General features: G+C 37.2%; 1 protein-coding gene across 3 annotated transcripts in view; it reads right to left on the bottom strand.

The window, feature by feature from the left end:
* The window catches only part of Tshr (thyroid stimulating hormone receptor), a 158,271-nt gene that overhangs the window by 46,951 nt on the left and 91,401 nt on the right, over nucleotides 1-19,919 (bottom strand). For all 3 annotated transcript variants that reach the window (XM_087195441.1, XM_087195442.1, XM_087195443.1), the window contains 4 exons: nucleotides 17,790-17,864; nucleotides 15,967-16,041; nucleotides 14,827-14,904; nucleotides 4,510-4,578 (listed from right to left, as the gene is read on the bottom strand). In XM_087195441.1, coding sequence (XP_087051567.1) covers nucleotides 4,510-4,578; nucleotides 14,827-14,904; nucleotides 15,967-16,041; nucleotides 17,790-17,864 — 297 coding nt within the window. The remainder of the gene's footprint in view (nucleotides 1-4,509; nucleotides 4,579-14,826; nucleotides 14,905-15,966; nucleotides 16,042-17,789; nucleotides 17,865-19,919) is intronic.

The raw sequence follows: 19,919 nt of genomic DNA, 5'->3' as shown, positions 1-19,919 counted from the left end.
GTTTGTCCCATTTGTTCGCCTCTTCCAAGAAATTTTAATATTTAACATAAAAGGTCGAGAATTTTGAAAATGGTACACTGATTTCTTTCTTGTGTTTTGAGGGATAGTTTCAGTGGCTAAAACAGACTGTAAATAAAGGCACCAGGGAATTAAAATTCCTTGTCAATCCCCCAGCCAACCCTGTTACAGAGCTCAAAATAGGATCTGAGGAGAAATCCAGTGGGAAGACAGAATCCCTCTTCATACTCTCTTCCTAGGCTTAATTTCAGAAGACTATCAGATAATCTGAAACCTTCACTAGTTAGACTTCTCTCTGCAGGCTGCCTCTAGAACACACCTTGTTAAATTTACCTGCCTCCCAACAAGATGGTGCAGGGAGATACTTCTTCAGTAGTGTGACATGGGTCTTGATCCCTGCTTTGTGGCATACAGCTCCTAAAACCTGTGAAATCTTCTAATTGATAACAGTGTCTTTTGCATGCTAATGAGCTGACTGGTGATTGGCTTCAGGACAGGGACTGGTCACCAGAAAGACCATGGCACTATTAGAGGCTCAGGACTTTTAGCTCCATCCCCCCACCCCAACCTCTGGAAGAGAAAAGAGGGGCTGAAAGTTGAGCTGGTCACCAGTGGTCAATGATGTAAGCAGCCATGCCTATGTAATGAACCATACCCACCCCCAGAGTACATGGTTCTACTGAGCTTCCAGATAGCAGAATGCATGGAGGTTCCTGGAGAGCAGCATGCCCAGAGAATGCATGGAAGTTCTGTACTTCTCATGTGCTTTGCCTTACACATCATTACCTGGCCAGTCCTTTCAATATCCTTTAGCATAAATAAAGCGTGTTCCAAAGTTATGTGAGCTGATCTAGCAAATTAGTTGAATGGAAAATAGTTGGAACCCCCAGTGTGTTGCTGGTTGGACAGAACACAGGTCATAAGCAGGAGCTTGTGAATGGCATCTGAAGTGGGGGCAGTCTGTGGGATCACTTAATCTGCAGGGTCTGACACTATCTTTAGGTAGACAGTGTTAGAATTGAAATAAATTAATAGAATATCCTGTTAATGTCTGCTGCAGAATTTGGTTGTTGATGAAGAAAAAAATTCCCTCACATTTTGGTGACCAGAGGTAGAACATTCTGTATTGAGACCAGAAAACATCTCTTTTTTCTTTCTCCTAGAAGTAATAGTCCCCCTAAAAGTGTTTTGTGTAACATCATGGCAAAAGTGATGTGAGTGAAACTAAGAGCTACCTGGGAAGCTCTGCATACTGCATAGCCCTCTTTTGGATTCTGAATTCAGATTGTTCTATTAAAAGACCTAAAATGCCCACCCATTTACTTTTTCCACCTTTATAAGATCATGAGTTGCTTCTTTAAAGTAACACTCATTAACTTACCATGGAAAGAGAATTCAAGGAACATAATTTGGAAAGTTCTTCCTCTCCCCAAATTTTTTCTTCTATCATGAAGTCTAGGGAGGAGCTGGGACTGAGATGGTTATTCCCTTGTTAGTTTTTCCATCTCTTCAATAGGAAATGTTTCTAAACCCTTTTGGTATTCTGTAGCTGGCTTTATGGCCAAAACTATGAAACAACAGGCTGTTAGGTGTAAGCTGAGATCCATTGAGCACAGCAGAGTCTCCTGATTATAGAAGAACTCTCTTGAAAAATCCCTTGAATTATTTGCAGAGTTCTCTAAAAATGACCAGGAAACCAATGGTGATCAGGAGTAAGATGTTTTGAAGCAAATGATCAATATACATGGCCCAACTTCAAACTCAATTCTTTAAATTTGATTACATTTACTATTCCAGACTTTTCATCAAGTTGTCCCACCTCACCTTCAGTTGGAAGCTCATTGGGTGGCTGTCCTTGCTGCACTGACAGAGTCAGATTCTCACGGACCAATGACGCTGTTTCTTGGTGTGATGGTTGTCTAAATCTCCTGCTGTCTGTGTTCTGGAGTTTTGGGTTGACTTCTTTCTCCTTCATGAAATTCTTTGTGGGTGCCAGATATTTTAACTTTAGTATTTCATACTTTTGGTGGACTGAGCTAAGGAGTCTACATATTCTCCAGGGCTAAAAAACAAGCAGAAATGGCTGGAGAAGCTGGGTGTCTATGCTTTGGTGGTGCCTGGGAAGTCAGCAGTGATGAATTACAGCAGAGGGCAGGGAAAATAATGCTGAACAAAGGGATCTAAAATGCACCATTGGTTCATTCATAAGAATGTTCCCTTAGATTTCAAAAGCCACAGTAAAAAAATCATGTGTCCTCTTTGGACTTTATTCTTTTCTTATGTAAAATGTGAAAATTTGACAAGATGATTGATAACATATTCCACAGAAGTGGTTCCTCTGGCTCCATGGCACCTTGGACTCACCTGGAAAGATTTTAAAATCTTCATTGCCCTGGCTACATCCAGAATATCTGGTGGCAAAACCTGGCCAGGAGTGCTTTCAAAACTCCTCAGGTAATTCCAATTTCTGGCCAATATTTAAGATCACTTCTGTGTATCCCTAGAAGTTTATCTGTGTTGTATACTCTAAATCTCTGTACATAAGAAATAACTGAGAATGTTTGAGGACCATACTTTCCAATAACTAAATATGGCAAGGTAGGGAAGCAAATAATTTGAAGCATAGCTCATTATCTTAGTGGTGATTTAAAATCCTTTGCTTGTGAAAATTTGAAGAATGAATTGCCATCTATTCAACATTTTGGATCTTTTTACTCATCCAGCTTCTAGAAAAGCAGTTTTGGTTCAAGCAAGAATCAGCAGGATACGGTGAATTCAGGAGCTGCATTCTCAACTCTGGTCTCCCTAATTGAGAGTTTCTTTAATATCCCTACCCCTACCCTTGTTAATGTGGTTCTCTGATGCCTCAGTGTTAACCTCTTGATGTTCTGGAATGCCTAGAACACCATGATAGTCTTCTGAAATCTGTACACTTTAAGTAACTACAAAGTATCTTACCTTAGGAGGTTCCTATACTCCATTCATAAAAATTTTGAATTAGGAAGACCATTTCCCTAAGGTTCATGGCTTTCTATGAACAGTTGAATCAAAGAGGAAAATATTTGGTGAGATCCATGTAATATTAAAGTTAAATGCTAATAATTAAAAACCCATGAGATAAGTCCAGAGAAAATCATGCTTATATCTCTAAGCAAGGAGGCCAGGGTTCTTTGATATTTAGCATTTGGTTATTATCTGACACATATTTTGAATTGGGTTTACATTTCTCCATGATGGCCTTTGATCTTTGATATTGCTGCCCTTCAGTTGGCTCTACGAGAATCTTATGTTCATTGTGGGCAGCAAGCACATTGCTTTTGTTTTTCTTTGCATTGCAGGTGAATAGCACAGTTCCTAGCATATTGTAGGTGTTTGATAATTATGGTAAGAAATAAATGAAGGATTGTGTGAGATGAATTAGTATAATAAAGTTAAGATGGAAAGAAGGTCTCAATAATTCTGTAAGTAAATTTGATGCATAAGAATTCATGCTATTTGGCCATATAACCACTCCCAGTGCAGAGGAGGAGGTTTCTGGGCCACCATACCACCACTCAATAACAAATGCTGGCCAGGCTGTGGGGGAAGAGGAACCCTGCTCCACTGCTGGTGGGAGTGTAGACTGGTGCAACCACTGTGGAAACCAGTATGGAGATACCTCAAAGAACTAGGACTGGAAGTCCCATTTGACCCCATTATTCCACTCCTGGGGATCTTCCCCAAAGAATTAAAAGAATCATACCACAGTGATATATGTGCACCCATGTAACAGCTAATGCACACAATTTGTAATAGCTAAAACTGGGAAGCAGCCCAATTGCCCATCAACTGGGGACTGGACAAAGAAAATGTGTTTTTTAAAGAAAATGGAGTACTACTTAGCCATAAAAAAATGAGAAATTAGAGACATTTATTGCTGACTCAATGCACACTGAGGCAATATTTTTAAGTGAAATAAATAGGACACACATGTAAATACCAAATAGTTTCTCTAGTGTGAGAAACTGAAAGTGTAAATAAGGACTAAAAGATATAATAGATAATGTGAAATAGGAAGAAAAGGGGCAAAAAGGAAGTGGATGTGGGAGGGGTAGGGGAAAAGAAAGATGAGAATGGAATTAATATGAGAAAATGAAAAAATGGAAACAAAGTCTTTGTAAATAGGGAGGGATGGAGGGGTTGAAGGGAGGGGAGGGGAAGGGAGAAAAATAAGATCCAAGAGAGATTATGTAAAGGTGCAAATTTCCAGTGATGAATGTCATTATATTGTATACCTAAAATGTACCAATAAAATAAAATAAAATAAAGAATTCATGCTACTCTATAGACTCTTTCATAACTTCCCCTATTATTATGTACTTTAAAAACTGACTGAAATCAACACTAATGATGCTCCCCATCCATACCAAGAAGACAGGTGAGAACATATACTCTAACTCATTGGAAAGTGTGTGGGGAGGGTAACAGTTTCCATGGCTACCCTGGACTTACACAGCATCCAGCTTTGTTCCATTGAAAGCATGTCCTTGGACTGAAGTAAAGCCATTGTTGTATAGTTTCCTACAATCAGTAAAGAGAGAGAGAAAAAAATCAGTGATTTACGAAGATGATGTTAATTTTTTTTAATGGGTAAGCATCATTTCTTCAGTGTCAAAAAGGTGCATAGTTTCACAGGTCTCACACATGCATCCCACAAGAAAACTTTATGGTATACCTTATTTTGGACGTAAGATAATAGTTTCCACTTTAAACACACATTCTCCACGATTAGATGCTAATAAGGAAGGCTTTTCTTCAAAAGCAGATTGACTCTGAAGAACATAGACTTGCCAAAAGATTTTTAAAATTTACATATACATCCAGAAAAAGGGTTTTTTTTTCCCCATTAAGTTTATTGGTACATTTTAGGTATAAAATACAGTTACATTCATCACTGGGATCCTGTACCATTACATGAGTATCTTGGTTCTTATTTTTTTCCCCATTCACCTGCCCTCCCTTTACCCCCTCCACTCTTCCCTATTTACAAAGATTTTGTTTCCATTTTTTTCCTTTTCTCATATTTTTTCTTTTCCCTTTTTTCCTTTCCCCTACCCCTCCCACTTCCCCTGCTCCTTTAGAACTTTCTTCCTATTACACAATATCAATTATACATTTTTTTGATATATAAATTTTATTTTTTTTCAAAGACTTCTATGCCTTTATTTTATTTATTTTTCCCATTAAGTTTATTGGTACATTTTAGGTATAAAGTACAGTTACATTCATCATTGGGATCTTGTACCTTTACATGAGTATCTTGGTTCTTATCTTTTTCCCCTTCCCCTGCCCTCCCTTCACCCCCTCCACCCTTCCCAATTTGCAAAGACTTTGCTTCCATTATTTTTCTCTTCTCATATTTTTTCTTTTCCCTTCTTTCCTTTCCCCTATCTCTCCCACTTCCCCTGCTCCTTTAGATCTTTTCTTCCTATTACACAATATCAATTGTACATTTTTGAAATTACAATATCAAGATCTAGGAGACATTACCACAGATTTTACAGAATTTAAAAGGATATAGAAAGCATACTATAAAAATATTTTTTGAAATAAATTTGACAACTTCTAAGAAGTACCTTGGAAGACAAATTAATGAAACTAACTGGAGGAAATATAAAATTTGAATAACACCTATTAAAGAAAGTATATTCCTAGCTTGAAAACCTACCTATATGACAACAGCAGGCTCATATACATTTTGACTGATAAATTATATCAAATAATTAAAGCAGAAAAAAGAAGGAACACTTCTCCCCTCATTTTAGAAAATCAACATTGTGCTAATCCTAAAACTGGATAAAGATAATAGAAGAAAAAAGTATGAACATAGATAGAAATTTGTTTAACAAAACAAACTATTAGAAGTCAGATCTGGCAGTATGTAGAAAGTGGTTTTGTTATAGGGATGGGAATGTTGGTTCAGCATTGGAAGATCCACCCCCAAAAGTCATCATTTTAACAGAGGAAAGGAAAAAGCCAATATGATCCTGTCACTAGTTGGAGAAAAAGTATTGGACTAAATTCTACAGCTGTTCATGGTAAAAGCTATCAGGAGACTAGAAGTAGAACAGAACCTTCTCAACAGATTAAAGACATGTACTCCATACTTCCAGTGAGAACGCCTGATATTAATGGAGAAGATACAATGGTTTCTCCTGAAGGTGGGGAACAAGGACATCTTCATCTGTCCATTAAACTTTGAAACCTAGGCTGCACCAAAATAGTCTGGCAATAAAATGACACAATTAGGATAGGATTGGCAGGGTAGAAGCAAAATCTTTATATGTAGATAAAATGATCATCTACAGAGAAAAAACTACGAAATCTCTAGGAGCCCCTAGAACTTGTATTTGAATTTAGCAGGATTGGAAAACACAAGGTTTATATAAAAATTCAGGTCTATGTATACTTGCTATAAGTGAAGAATTGGATATTGAAATTTAAAAGTTATGTAGGAGTACAAAGGACCTAGAAAAGTAAAAAGAAAAAGAGGAAAAAAAAACAGTGTTGGAAGACATTTAGTATCTAATTTTAAGACTTCTTCTAAAGCCACAGTAATTAAGGCAGTGTTGGTATAAGGAAAGATATATAGATCATTGTAATAAAACAGAGAATCTAGAAATAGAACCACATACATATGGTCCACTGAGTTTTGAAAGATTATTTAACATTAGCACTTTATAGAATATAAACTCAATTCAAGAGCCAAGGAAAAGATAGTGTTTTCAGCAAATGGCACTAGAACACCTGGCATCCGTACATAAAAAATTAACCTCAACTCTTTATTTCCATACATAAAAATAACTTGAAAGGATCTATGAACCTAAATATGAAAGCCTAAAAGTATAAAACTTTAAGAAGAAAGTATAAGGGAAAATGTTTATGAATTTAGGGTAGGCAAGAACTACCTAGGATACAAAAAACATGATGTATAAAAGAAAACAATTGATAAATGAGATTCCATCAAAATTTAGAACTTTAAATGACATCATTAAAATGAAAAGTAGTCCTTAAACAGACTATATTTACAATGCATGTAACCTATGACCAGAATATATAAAGAACTCTTACAGCTCATTAATAGACAACCCAATTAAAAAGTAGACATAAGAAGATGATAAATAGCCAGTATAGCACAAGGAAAGGCGTGCAACTCTAGAATCAGAAAAATACTAATCAGTACAATAACAAGATTGAATTATACACTCATTAGGGAGATGAAGTTAAAAGTTTTCAAAGGCTTGTCATGACTTTTTCTTTTTGTTGGATTCTCCCCCTTTGCGTTTAATTTGTCACACCCAATGGATTCATTCTGCTGGGTTTCCTGGGGTTGCGATCCTCATTGTCTTTTCCTAGGGTATTGTCTAAAATTTTTTGGAGTGCCAGTTTGGTATTCATGAAGTTCCTGAGGTGCTCTTTGTCATGAAAGTATCTTATTTCTCCAACAATTTTGAAAGATAGTTTTTCAGGGTACATCAATCTGGGTTGGAGGCTGTTTTCCTTTAGGGCTTGAAATACGTCACTCCAAGTTCTTCTTGCCTTGAGGGTTTGCATTGAGAAGTCTGCTGTGATTCTGATGGGCTTTCCTTTGTATGTGATTTGTTTCTTTTCTCTCACTGCTTGTAGAATTTTGTTCTTCTGTTGGATTTCTGGAATCCTAACTATTATATGTCTATTTGTAGATTTTTTTTTGATCAATGCTAGCTGGAGTCCTATATGCCTCACTTATCTGTATGTCAAGTTCTTTTCCCCTCCTTGGGAAGTTTTCTGCCATCACTTCTGTGAACAGTTTTTTTTACATCATCTGCACTCTCTCTTCTTTCTTCATTGCCTCCAACCAGTCTTAAGTTATTCTTCTTTGCATCATCTAGCAGCTGCTGGATTGATTTCTCGTGTTCCCTTACAATTTTAAAGCGATTTTTCTTTTCCTCCTCACTAATTGCAATCTTATTCTTCTAAATCTGAAATTCTATCCTCACATTGGTTCATTCTGCTGTGAAGACTTTTGATGGAGTTTTTAATCTCTTGGAAATCTGTTTGCATCTGTTTTATGGATTGCATTTGTTTCCTATGTTGGGATTCCATCATGTTCCTCAGATCCTCTATTTTTTTATCTGTGTCCTCTCTAGATTTATTAATCATGTCTTGCACCATGAGCACAATCTTTGCTGTTATCTGAGTAATTATTTCTGATTTCATTTTTCCCAGATCCTCTTTTGTTGCCAGTTCAGAGAGTCCAGGTGGTTGAGGATCAGATTGTTTCATCTTGTCTCCCTTTGGGGTTGCTGTAGGTGATCCAGTAGTCCATTTTTGAGGCTTGTTTATGTGTTTTCTCATTTCCAAGGAGGGGGCAGGGGATGGTTTTGGCACCCTCGTGGCTCACCTTCTCTGCCCTAGCAGTGTGGGATGGCGGCGGGGGAGCTTCCTTCTGGGTCCTGGGACCGGCTCAGCTTCTCTGCCCTAGGAGTGTGGGATGGTGGCCAAAAGGGATCTTGATTAATAGTTAACCCACTGTCATTCATTAAGGTATAACTGCAGTTTCTTAAGACGAATACGACATTCATTTGGATGCAGAAATTTTCTTTTTTTTCCCATTAAGTTTATTGGTCCATTTTAGGTATAAAATACAGTTACATTCATTATTGGGATCTTGTACCTTTACATGAGTATCTTGGGTATTATCTTTTTCCCCTTCCCCTGCCCTCCCTTCACCCCCTCCACCCTTCCCAATTTGCAAAGATTTTGTTTCCATTTTTTTTCCTTTTCTCATATTTTTTCTTTTCCCTTCTTTCCTTTCCCCTACCCCTCCCACTTCCTCTGCTCCTTTAAACCTTTTCTTCTTATTATACAATATCAATTATACATTTTTAAAGTTACAATATCAAGATCTAGGAGACATTACCACAGATTTTACAGAATTTAAAAGGATATAGAAGGCATATTACAAAAATATTTTTTGAAATAAATTTGACAACTTCTAAGAAGTACCTTGGAAGTCAAATTAATGAAACTAACTGGAGGAAATATAAAATTTGAATAGCACTTACTAAAGAAAGTATATTTCTAGCTTGAAAACCTACCTATATGACAACAACAGGCTCATATACATTTTAACTGAATAATTATATCAAACATTTAAAGCATAAAAAAGAAGGAACACTTCTTCCCTCATTTTAGAAATCAACATTGTGCTAATACTAAAACTGGATAGAGTTAATCGAAGAAAAAAGTATGAACATAGGTAGAAATTTGTTTAACAAAACAAACTATTAGAAGTCAGATTTGGCAGTATGTAGAAAGTGGTTTTGTTATAGGGATGGGAATGTTGGTTCAGCATTGGAAGATCCACCCCCAAAAGTCATCATTTTAACAGAGGAAAGGAAAAAGCCAATATGATCCTGTCACTAGTTGGAGAAAAAGTATTGGACTAAATTCTACAGCTGTTCATGGTAAAAGCTATCAGGAGACTAGAAGTAGAACAGAACCTTCTCAACAGATCAAAGACATGTACTCCATACTTCCAGCAAAAATGCCTAATATGAATGGAGAAGATATGCTTTCTCCCTAAGGTAGGGATCAGGGGCATATATGCCTACTCTTCATCTGTCCATTAAACTTTGAAACATAGGCCTAAACCAAGATAGTCTGGCAATAAAATGATACATTTAGGATAGGATTGGCAAGGTAGAAGTAAACTGCATTTGTAAATGAAATGATCATCTAGAGAGAAAATACTAAGAAATCTCTAGGAGCCCCTAGAACTTGTATTTGAATTTAGCAGGATTAGAAAACACAAGGTATATATAAAAATTCAGGTCTATGTATACTTGCTATAAATGAAGAATTGGCTATTGAAATTTAAAAGTTTTGTATGATTACAAAGGACCTAGAAAAGTAAAAAGAAAAAGAGGAAAAAAACCAGTGTTGGAAGACATTTAGTATCTAATTTTAAGACTTCCTCTAAAGCTACAGTAATCAAGGCAGTGTTGGTGTAAGGAAAGATACATAGATCATTGGACTAAAACAGAGAATCTAGAAATAGAACTGCACACATATGGTCCGCTGAGTTTTGAAAGATTATTTAACATTAACATTTTATAGAATGTAAACTCAATTCAAGAGCTGAGGAAAAGATAGTGTTTTCAGCAAATGGCAGTAGAACACCTGGTATCCGTATATAAAAAATTAACTTCAACCTTTATTTCCAAACATAAAAATAACTTGAAAGGATCTATGAACCTAAATATGAAAGACTAAAACTATAACTTTAAGAAGATATTACAAGGGGAAATGTTTATGAATTTAGGGTAGACAAGAATTTCCTAGGATATAAAACCATGATGTACAAAAGAAAAGAATTGATAAATGAGATTCCATCAAAATTTAGAGCTTTAAATGACATCATTAAGAAAATGAAAAGTAGTCCTTAAACAGACCATATTTATAATGCCTATATCCTATGACTAGAGTATATAAAGAATTCTTACAGCTCATTAATAGACAACCTAATTAAAAAATAGACACAAGAAGATGATAAATAGCCAGTATAGAACAAGGAAAGGTGTGCAACACTAGAATGAGAAAAATACTAATCAGTACAATAACAAGATTAAATTATGCACTCACTAGGGAGATGAAGTTAAAAGTTTTAAAAGAACAAATGTCAGCTTAGGTGTGAACCAGTTAGAACTGTCTAATACTGGTAATGTGAATGTAAAATGATGAAACCATTTTGGAAAACAATATAGAAATTTCTTGTAGTGCTGTTAAGAACCAACAGTCCTGTTCTTAAGTTTTTACTTAAGAGGAATGAGAACACGTGTTCACAATAGATTTGTACATGCAAGTTGACTATCCTTTGAAATTCTTGGGACCAGAGTGTTTCAGATTTTCATCTGAAATCCATTTGATCTGCAAAGAGGATAGCTACTCCTGCTTTTTTGGGGGGTTCCTGTCACATGGAGTATTGTTTTCCAAACTTTAACTTTCAGGCTATGAGTTTCTTTTTAAATTAAATGTGTTTCTTGTATGCAGCATATTGTTGGATCTTGCTTCTTGACCCATTCTGCCAGTCTATTTCTTTTGATTGGTGAATTGAGACCATTAACATTGATGGTTATAACTTATATGTATTGAGTTATCATTGTCATGACTTTTTCTTTTTGTTGGATTCTTCCCCTTTGCTTTTAATTTCTTGTGCCTGGTGGATTCATTCTGCTGTGCTTCCTGGGGTTGTGATCCTCCTTGTCTTTTCCTAGGATTTTGTCTGAAATTTTTTGGAGTTCTTGTTTGGTATTCATGAATTTCCTAAGGTGCTCTTTGTCATGAAAGTATCTTATTTCACCATCAATTTTGAAAGATAGTTTTGCAAGGTACATCAATCTCGGTGTGGAGGTTGTTTTCCTTTAGGGCTTGACCTACGTCACTCCAAGCTCTCCTTGCCTTGAGGGTTTGCATTGAGAAGTCTCCTGTGATTCTGATGGGCTTTCCTTTGTATGTGATTTGTTTCTTTTCTCTGTTTGTAGAACTTTGTTCTTCTGTTGGGTTTCTGGAATCTTAACAATTATATGCCTATGTGTAAATTTTTTTTGATCAAGGCTACTTGGAGTCCTATATGCCTCACTTATCTGTATGTCAAGTTCTTTTCCCCTGCTTGGGATTTTCTGCCATCACTTCTGTGAACAGTTTTTTTATGTCATCTGCACTCTCTCCTCTTTCTTCATTGACTCCAGTCAGTCTTATGTTATTCTTCTTTGCATCATCTAGCAGCTGGTGGAATGATTTCTCAAGGTCCCTTACAATTTTAAAGCAATCTTTCTTTTTTTTTCTAATTGCAATTGTATCTTCTGTATCTGAAATTCTGTCCTCACATTGGCTCATTCTGCTGTGTAGAATTTCATTGGAGTTTTTAATCTCCTGGAAATCTGTTTGCATGTGCTTTATGGATTCCATTTGTTTTGTATGTTGAGATTCCATCATGTTCCTCCACTTCTCTCTAGATTTATTAATCATGTCTTGCACTATGAGCACAATTTCTGCTGTTTTCTGAGTTCATTTTTTCCAGATCCTCTTTTGTTGCCTGTTCAGGGAGTCCAGGTGGTTGAGTATCAGAGTGTGCCATCTTGTTTCCCTTTGAGGTTGCTGTAGGTTATCTGGAAGCCTGGTTTTGAGACTTGTTTACATGTCTTCTCATTTTGATGGCGGGGGTTGTGCTACTGGTGTCCATACGGCTCACCTCCTCTGTGCTGGTGGGGGTGGTAAGGTGGCCTGGAAGCCTCCTCTTGTGGGCTGGGAGTGGCTCATCTCCTCTGTGCTGGTGGGGGTGGTACAGCCAGAAATTTTCTATTTAAAATGTTATTTCTCTTTTGTATTTTATCCTGAATTGATTTCAGTTTAAATACTTAATGCTTGTGGGCTTAATTAAATGGAACTTCATCTAAGAAAGATAGACCATGCCCTTTTGTGGAAATTTTAATATTTTAAATTGTTGCTGTGTTTCTGCAACTAGTTAACTCATAAAATGATTCCAGAGGACCAATCTCAAATGTTATTTCCTCCATTTCCTGGTGAAGTTACTGAGACATGGAGGTAACTTGTCCACAAATCATTGGTCTAAAACTATTGGGAGTCAACATCCTTGACTTCAAATATAATTCTCCTTACCCATCAAAAGCATAAACCCTTTCTGCAGGAGAAGGAACCCCAGATTAGGAATTCAGGGATGCATATAGGTACATGAGGGTTATTTGTGGTTGTAGGCATGAAGATAAAAGAACACAGCCATGACCACAATCAGGCACAGTCAATGAGAATGCCTAGTGACAGTTGTATGAAAATGATAATAATCTACCACATGTGAACTCTGGTTGTATATTTTAAGAAGCTGGGTGAGGTGGTGCATACAATTCCAGCACTAAGAGGCCAAGGCGGGAGGATCTCAAGTTCAATCCCAGCCTGGGTAAATAAATTAATGACTTTGTGAGACCTTGTCTCAAAATTTATATATATATATATATATATATATATATATATATATATGCACGCACACACACACACACACACACACACACACGAACATAGCTCAGTGCGAAGGACCTGGGTTTAATCCCTAGTACCACAATAAAAGAGTGGGAAAAAGCACACAGGAGATTTCAAATTTGAAACTAGACCTGGCTGTGGCATTTAATAGCTTGGGTGATCCTGAGAATTTATCAACTTCTCTAATCCTCAGTTTCTTTATTTCTAAAATATGATGATACCTAGTCAAAAGGTTGGTGGGAAGACCAGATCACTATATATATAACACAATGAGGGGCAGTTATGGTATGATCAAATTTAAAGCAGTATCCTAAGACTTGGATTTGTATTGTGTACTTGTGGGGAAATAGGAAATAGTCTCATGGTTTTGTTGTTGTTGTTTATGTGTTTGTTTTTCTTTTTTAAAAAAAATTACATAATGACTTTAATTCCAAGTACTGAAGTGTCCTGGGTAAGGACCACAGCACAAATCCTAGGGACATAGACATAGATGCTAGTAAAATGCTAATGGATACATTAACTTTTTTCTCAAGTAGAGTTATTTTACAAAGATGTGAAAATTATACATTTTTATTTTAAACTTTGTTGAGAATTGTGGACATTAAAAAGTTCTTTCCTTTTGAGTTATATTTCTGAGATAAACTTCATGGATAAATGGCCTTGGAAAATGTGTCCAAAGGGGATGGTAGTGTTCTATAAAGAAGGTGAGAGTGCAGGAGTTTAACCTATGATGGTCATTAAATACACCATGGAAAGCTTTCCAGAGCAGCTAAGTGACCCTGAGGTTTGAGGTTGAGCAGGCTAAGAACCTAGGTCCTTTCTGTCCTGTCAAAAGAAATGGTGGCTGGGAAGGAATCTCTTGTCTTTTCAAAAGAACTCTGTGTTGTGAAAAGGATCAGTTGAAGTGCTCTAACTCCCAACAGTTGAGATAGTTCATGGGACCCAGACAGATTAGGCTAGGAACAACTTGGAAAACTTGCCTTAAAAAAGTTGTGTGGAAGCTTGTGTCAGTTTTCCTAGGGAATTACTGAACCAGGTTTGCAACTAATAAAGAACCTCAGGCTGTAGTATGACCAGACCCAGGGAGCTTGGAGATCCATGCAAAAGAACCTGCCGGTGCTGAACATGGGTACTGAGAATAGAGAGAAGGGATCTGCAGAGATGGCCTCAACTCTACTTTGTGGCTGTCACACCGAGACAGGAATTTTCTATCAGCTTGCAGAATTTATTTCTCTTTCATACTTTTATTAGGTCTTTTCCATTAGAACTTTTTGTGCCTATCCCTGATTAAGCATGTACTTTTGAACCTCTTGAGAGCTACTCTAAAAAAATAATGATGTATAGTGACACTATGTTGTCTATTCAATGTCCCCAGGAGCTTAATAATAGTTTGTGGTTAGTGAGTGAAAAGTGTGACTGCAAAGTATTCAGGGACTGAAGTGGTGCCACTCTCTAACTCAGTGACCTTGGGAAAGTTCAGCAGTTGCTACAGAAGCCATATAATTTATAAAGCTCAATTGATCCTCCACAGAAAAAATGTATCAACTACTGCCATACAGGAATATACTTGTTACCTAAACCTGCTTGTGGTCCACAGAGTACCAAACTAACGGCAATACACTCAGTTACATTAAACCGTTTCCATAATAAAGAGTAACTTAATATGGTTCTTATGAAAATGGCCCCAAACAAAATTCAATTATCAGCAGGAGCGAAATCTGCAATACTCACAGTGTCAAAGTTTCATTGCACAGACCCCGAAACGCATTTACAGGGACTGCAGTCATATAAGGGTTGTCCGTAATTTCACTGAGAGAAAGAGGAACAAAAACACTCGATGAAGAAATGCTTTCTTCCTGGAAATGGCCTCTTGTTGCACATAGACACTTTAAATAACTCAGTACAGCAAAATCTCTTTTATTGTTTGGCGTTTGTTGACCCTTTTCAACCACTTGGGGCTTGGAGGTCAGGTCAGGTGGTGAGAGCGGTCCTAGATGGACAGGAATTCAGAGCTGCAAGTGAGCAGTAAGTGAGCAAGACTTTGGAGTTTATCATTTCACATTTTGCTAACTCTATAGTGCAAACTCATCCTGTGTAATTCTCTCTGCACATATCCCTTTGCTTCTGTCTACTTAGGTAAGATGATTCATCTGTGTCACAGGGGTTTTTTTCGGGGGAAAAAAGCACAAAGCTACTAATTGAAAGTCACAGTAAGTTGTTTTGGGCATGACTCTTGACTGTTCCATGGGACCCTGCTAAGACAAAATCACTTCGATTCCCTGTTCCTCAGTTTCATTTGTCAAAAAGGAAAATAATAACTTCCTTCTATGCCTTATAAGATGGTTGAGTAGAGCAAATGCAATGCATGAGAAAGTATTTAAAAGTTATTTAAACCACTCTAAAACATAAGTATCATAGTTATCATTAATTTTGCCCTATATTCATTTTTTCCCCATCAATATGCGATAATTTCTCCCACTTAAAAATAAAACAAACAAAACCTTTTCTTTCCCAATCCTCCATCAATTGGGATATTATCTTTTCCCTTTTAATAGCAAACCTTCTCAAAAAATTTATTATAATAATTTTTTCTAATTCTTCCCCTCCAGTCCTCCTTTGAGCTTTGGCATGGACTCCAGTCTGACTTCCCCACCCTACCACTCCACTAGAATTATTCCTGTCAGAATCACCAGTGACCCACATTATTAAATCCCATGGCCATTTCCCAGCCTCATCTTGCTTCTTCCATCAGGGTTGTCACAATCGATCACTATTTCCTCCTTGAAACTTGGCCAAACTTCACAGTTGCACCCTAGTTCTTGTCAGTGACAGAAAAAATGGTGTTAAACATTGCAGGGTGTGCATACTTACAGTATGAAGAATATGTCAGTGGAATAAACTTTGGTCAGGCCAGGGAATATCCTAAGTCCAGTGTTGAATATGCCACTAAATTATATGAAAAAAAAGAAGAAGAAAGAGGGACAGTTTCAGGTAAGAAAATTAACACATAGGAAGTAGAATAGTGTAATATGATAGCCAAAAGCATGGATTCTGAAGTCAGTCTGGAGCCAACTCCTAACTTCTTCACATAATATCTCACTGCAAGCAAGTTTTAACCCAATGAAAGAGAAGGAAAATTTCCAAAGTTTGTGTTATAGAGGAAAAAATGTCAAGATTAAAGGACATGCATAAAATAGCATGAACACAAAAACTCTCAGGCTCCTGATGCCTTTCAGGTTTAGTTCGTTTAAAATTTGTTGCAGCTACTAAAATGTAGCTAGTTGGAAGCAGAAAATTTTTTGAGAGGCTTGGTGTTGCACAGGAAAATTCAGACTTGACTCCTGCTAGAGAGGAAGGCATAGGGTCTGAAGAGGCAGCAGGAGCCACAGGCCTCAAAATGAGCAAATGGGATGTTGCAGATACCAAAGCAGAGGAAAGATATTCCATTATATGTATTTGATGTACAGTCAACACACTAGTTCAACTGTAGTAAGGGTTCATGTAAGAGAAGGAAAAGGGCCATAGAATGAAGGGCTAGAAATGCCAGATTAAAGAAATTTGAACCACAGCCTCTACTCTTCAAAACTTTGAAGAAGTCTTTTTTTTAATATTTCCTCCAAATATCTGATTGATTATTGATTGATTTTTGGAACGCAAAGTTCGAAAGAGGGACTGACTTGTTCCATAAATTTTCATTGCTTCCCAGGTATTACTTGAATTACATATACAATCAGTTTTCTCTTCCCTTCTCCCGGTATCTCACACTCCTTTCTCCAACAAGGCACTGTTTTTCTTTCCCCAAATGAGCCAGGTTGTTTGATGCCCCTGTGTGTTTATTGTGCTGCCCCATCTATTTGCATTTCCCTTCACCCTCCTCCTTCCTCTTCTGAAAGAATTCTATTTAACCTTAAGATTTATATCAGAAAATGCTTATGGATGTACACTTTTATTTTAAAGTACTGAATGCAAATGAACTGAAAGTTAATAGTGATTGTTGTTTAGACTCAAGCCCTACAAGGTTTGTTTTTATTTTCTTCATTTATTTTTGTTTTCTAATTTTATAATGCACATAAGCAGGAAAGAAGATGCTTCCAGCTGGTGTCTGGAGGGCCAGAAGTCATAGATATGCATCGGCTGAATGCATTTTTATTGAGTACCTACTCTGTGCTGGTCAGCAAAGATGCCAGAGAAAACAAAAACGTGGTTCCTGCTCTCGCGGAGCTATGGTTAGCTCACAAGGTATTGTCAAAACCAAGCAGTAAGTGTCGTCCCTTCCATTTCTCTTCTCCACCCTCAAGAGATTAAATTTTGTCATTTGTGTCTTTTTTTTTTTTTTTTTTGCTGTATAACAGCCACTTTCATATTGTTACAGTACCATTTCCAAATAAAATCGATCAGTTGGCCATCAGGATTTTGTATTTTGTTCTGTGATCACATTTTCTCCCTTGTATCTCCTGGAGCAGGTCTCTGGTTCCAGCACTATGTGCTGACTTCTGGATGGGTTTTGAAAATGTGAGCCATTCACCTAAGACCTTGCCTGGTGGAAAGGGGTGGGAATAGAATTATGCATCACTAAAATGACACCAGACTACATCAGCCTAGGGAGTCTCCTGGAAGACCACAGAATTAAAATTACTTAAAAAGAGAGAAATTTTAAAAATTAAAAGTGGGATGAGAAAGGAGTTGCTACTTACAGAAACTTTAAGAGGGGGAGCTCTTTCAGGGCATCAGGATCTATGTAAGTTAAGCTTCTGGTATTCCGAATTTCTCTGTAAAAGTTACAAGGAACACAGTCACCATAACATGCCCATTTATGTTTTTTTACCAAAGCTAAAAAATCATCAGTCAGGTTTAACAAATGTTCATAAGAAGTAGGTGCACTTATGTGGCACTGCAGTGACTGTTGCTCTCGGGAATCAGTCCCACCAGCCACAAACTACTGCTGGCTCCGCACAGGGACACACTGGCTATTCAGTCCCCCTGTTTCCCTGACCTGGTCTCAATGCATTTGAATTTATGGACCCCTTTCTCACAATAGAGTAGCTCCAGAGGGTTTTTCTTCCTTTCATATTTCGATAGAAAAGAAAAACCCTTCCAATGGCTTGCTTAAGAGTTGAGGACATGTATCTTTAGTATTAACAACAGCTAGCTTCCTGCCCAAAGCAATGAGCAAGGAGTGGGAGTTTGAGTGAATTATATGGTAGATGGCAGCTCTGTAGGAAGGAGAGAGGGGTGCTGTCAGTTGACATTTCAGAGGAAGGGCACACAGTGAGCATGAATATTTCACAGGAGTTTATTTTGCCATGGCAGTTAAAGATTCTTCAGCATAAATGTTGTGATCTCATATGCGTCTGTAACTTACATACTTAGATTCCTATCTATGCCAATTAGCATTTGTGAAAACACCAACTGGCACTAGTAAAATTAAAAATATCAAACTATGTAGATTGGCTAAAAATGTTTAAAGGCCTACCTGTGCTTATAGACAAAGTGTGTAAGAGCCCAATTAAACCTGTATTCTTTCTCCTTAGGGATGGCTCCTAAGGCTTGATTCCAGTCATCAATGGTACCAATCAGAAAAATTGAATCTGACCTCTGCAATTTTGTAAACAGTTTTATTGGAGGAGGAATTACATCTCATAAAGTTCATGTGTTGTAGGAATACAGCTGAATAACTTATAGTTAATATATACAATTGTGCAACTATCATCACAATCCAGTTTTTGTTCTTTTGTTTTTTGTTTCGTTTTGGGTACCGAGTATTAAACTCAGGACTCTGCACTTGTGAGGCAGGCGTGGTGCCACTGAGATAAATCCCTGGCCCCACAATTCAGTTTTTAAATATTTCTTTCTTTTTTTTTTTCTGGTACTGAGGATTTGAACTCAGGACCTTGTGCTTGCAAGGCAGGTGGCGGAACCACTGAGCTAAATCCCCAGCCCCAGTTTTAAAATATTTCTTTCAGTGACAAAAGTTAATTCCCATCCCTTCCCTCATACCTATAAACCACTGATCTGTTTTCTATCTCTATAAATTTGCCTTATCTGGACGTTTCCTATAGAGAGAATCATATAATATATAGTTTTTTCTGTTTTCCTTCTTTCATTTAGTGTGATGGCTGGGAGGTTCGTCCACGTTGTAGCTGGTATCTGCAGCTTGTTCCTGTTCACTGTTGAACAGTTAGATGGATCTGAGATAGAATACTGGCTCTGCCGCTTCTGGCTACATGAGGTCCTTGACTTCTTTGAGATACAGTTTCCTCATCTGTAAAGTAGGGACAATGAGAGCACCTCTTCCTCCATAGGGGTCTTATGAGGATTAAATAATATCTATAAGGGATTTGGTGTGTGGCCTTCCTACTGTGGAAATCCTCCTATAAATACTAGTTTTATTATTGTTATTTTCACAAATTTAACAAAAGCTAGCACAGACTCTGACAACTTGGAGCTGAAGGTATAGAAACGTTCTTGCAAAAAAATCTTTTGTAAACCCTGCTAGGTTAGGTATTGTGACCAAGGACATTGACTATGAATCAGCTGTTGGAAAAAAGGATGGAATTAACTCTGAGGAAAGAATCTGTCTACTCCTCCTCCCATCACATGTAGCTTACTGTCTATAGTAATATAACCTTACTGGTCCATTGCCTACATTAATGTAACCGCCCTACCTTAGGAGAGACTCTTACCCAGGCAAATAACTTTATTTCTCACTATAGGATCTTCTGAGGGACCCATCAGTATTTCAATTGAAAGAATCAACTACTTACATCTCTAGGCTCTTAGAACATTTTGCTTTAAAATTCTCACCTTGTTGTACCTACCAATCC

Source organism: Heterocephalus glaber, unplaced genomic scaffold (genome assembly GCF_053883595.1).
Source record: "Heterocephalus glaber isolate CG9 unplaced genomic scaffold, H.glaber_assembly_v1.0 deba00001608, whole genome shotgun sequence".
Taxonomy (NCBI): domain Eukaryota; kingdom Metazoa; phylum Chordata; class Mammalia; order Rodentia; family Bathyergidae; genus Heterocephalus; species Heterocephalus glaber.
This window is presented reverse-complemented; position numbering and strand designations above follow the sequence as displayed.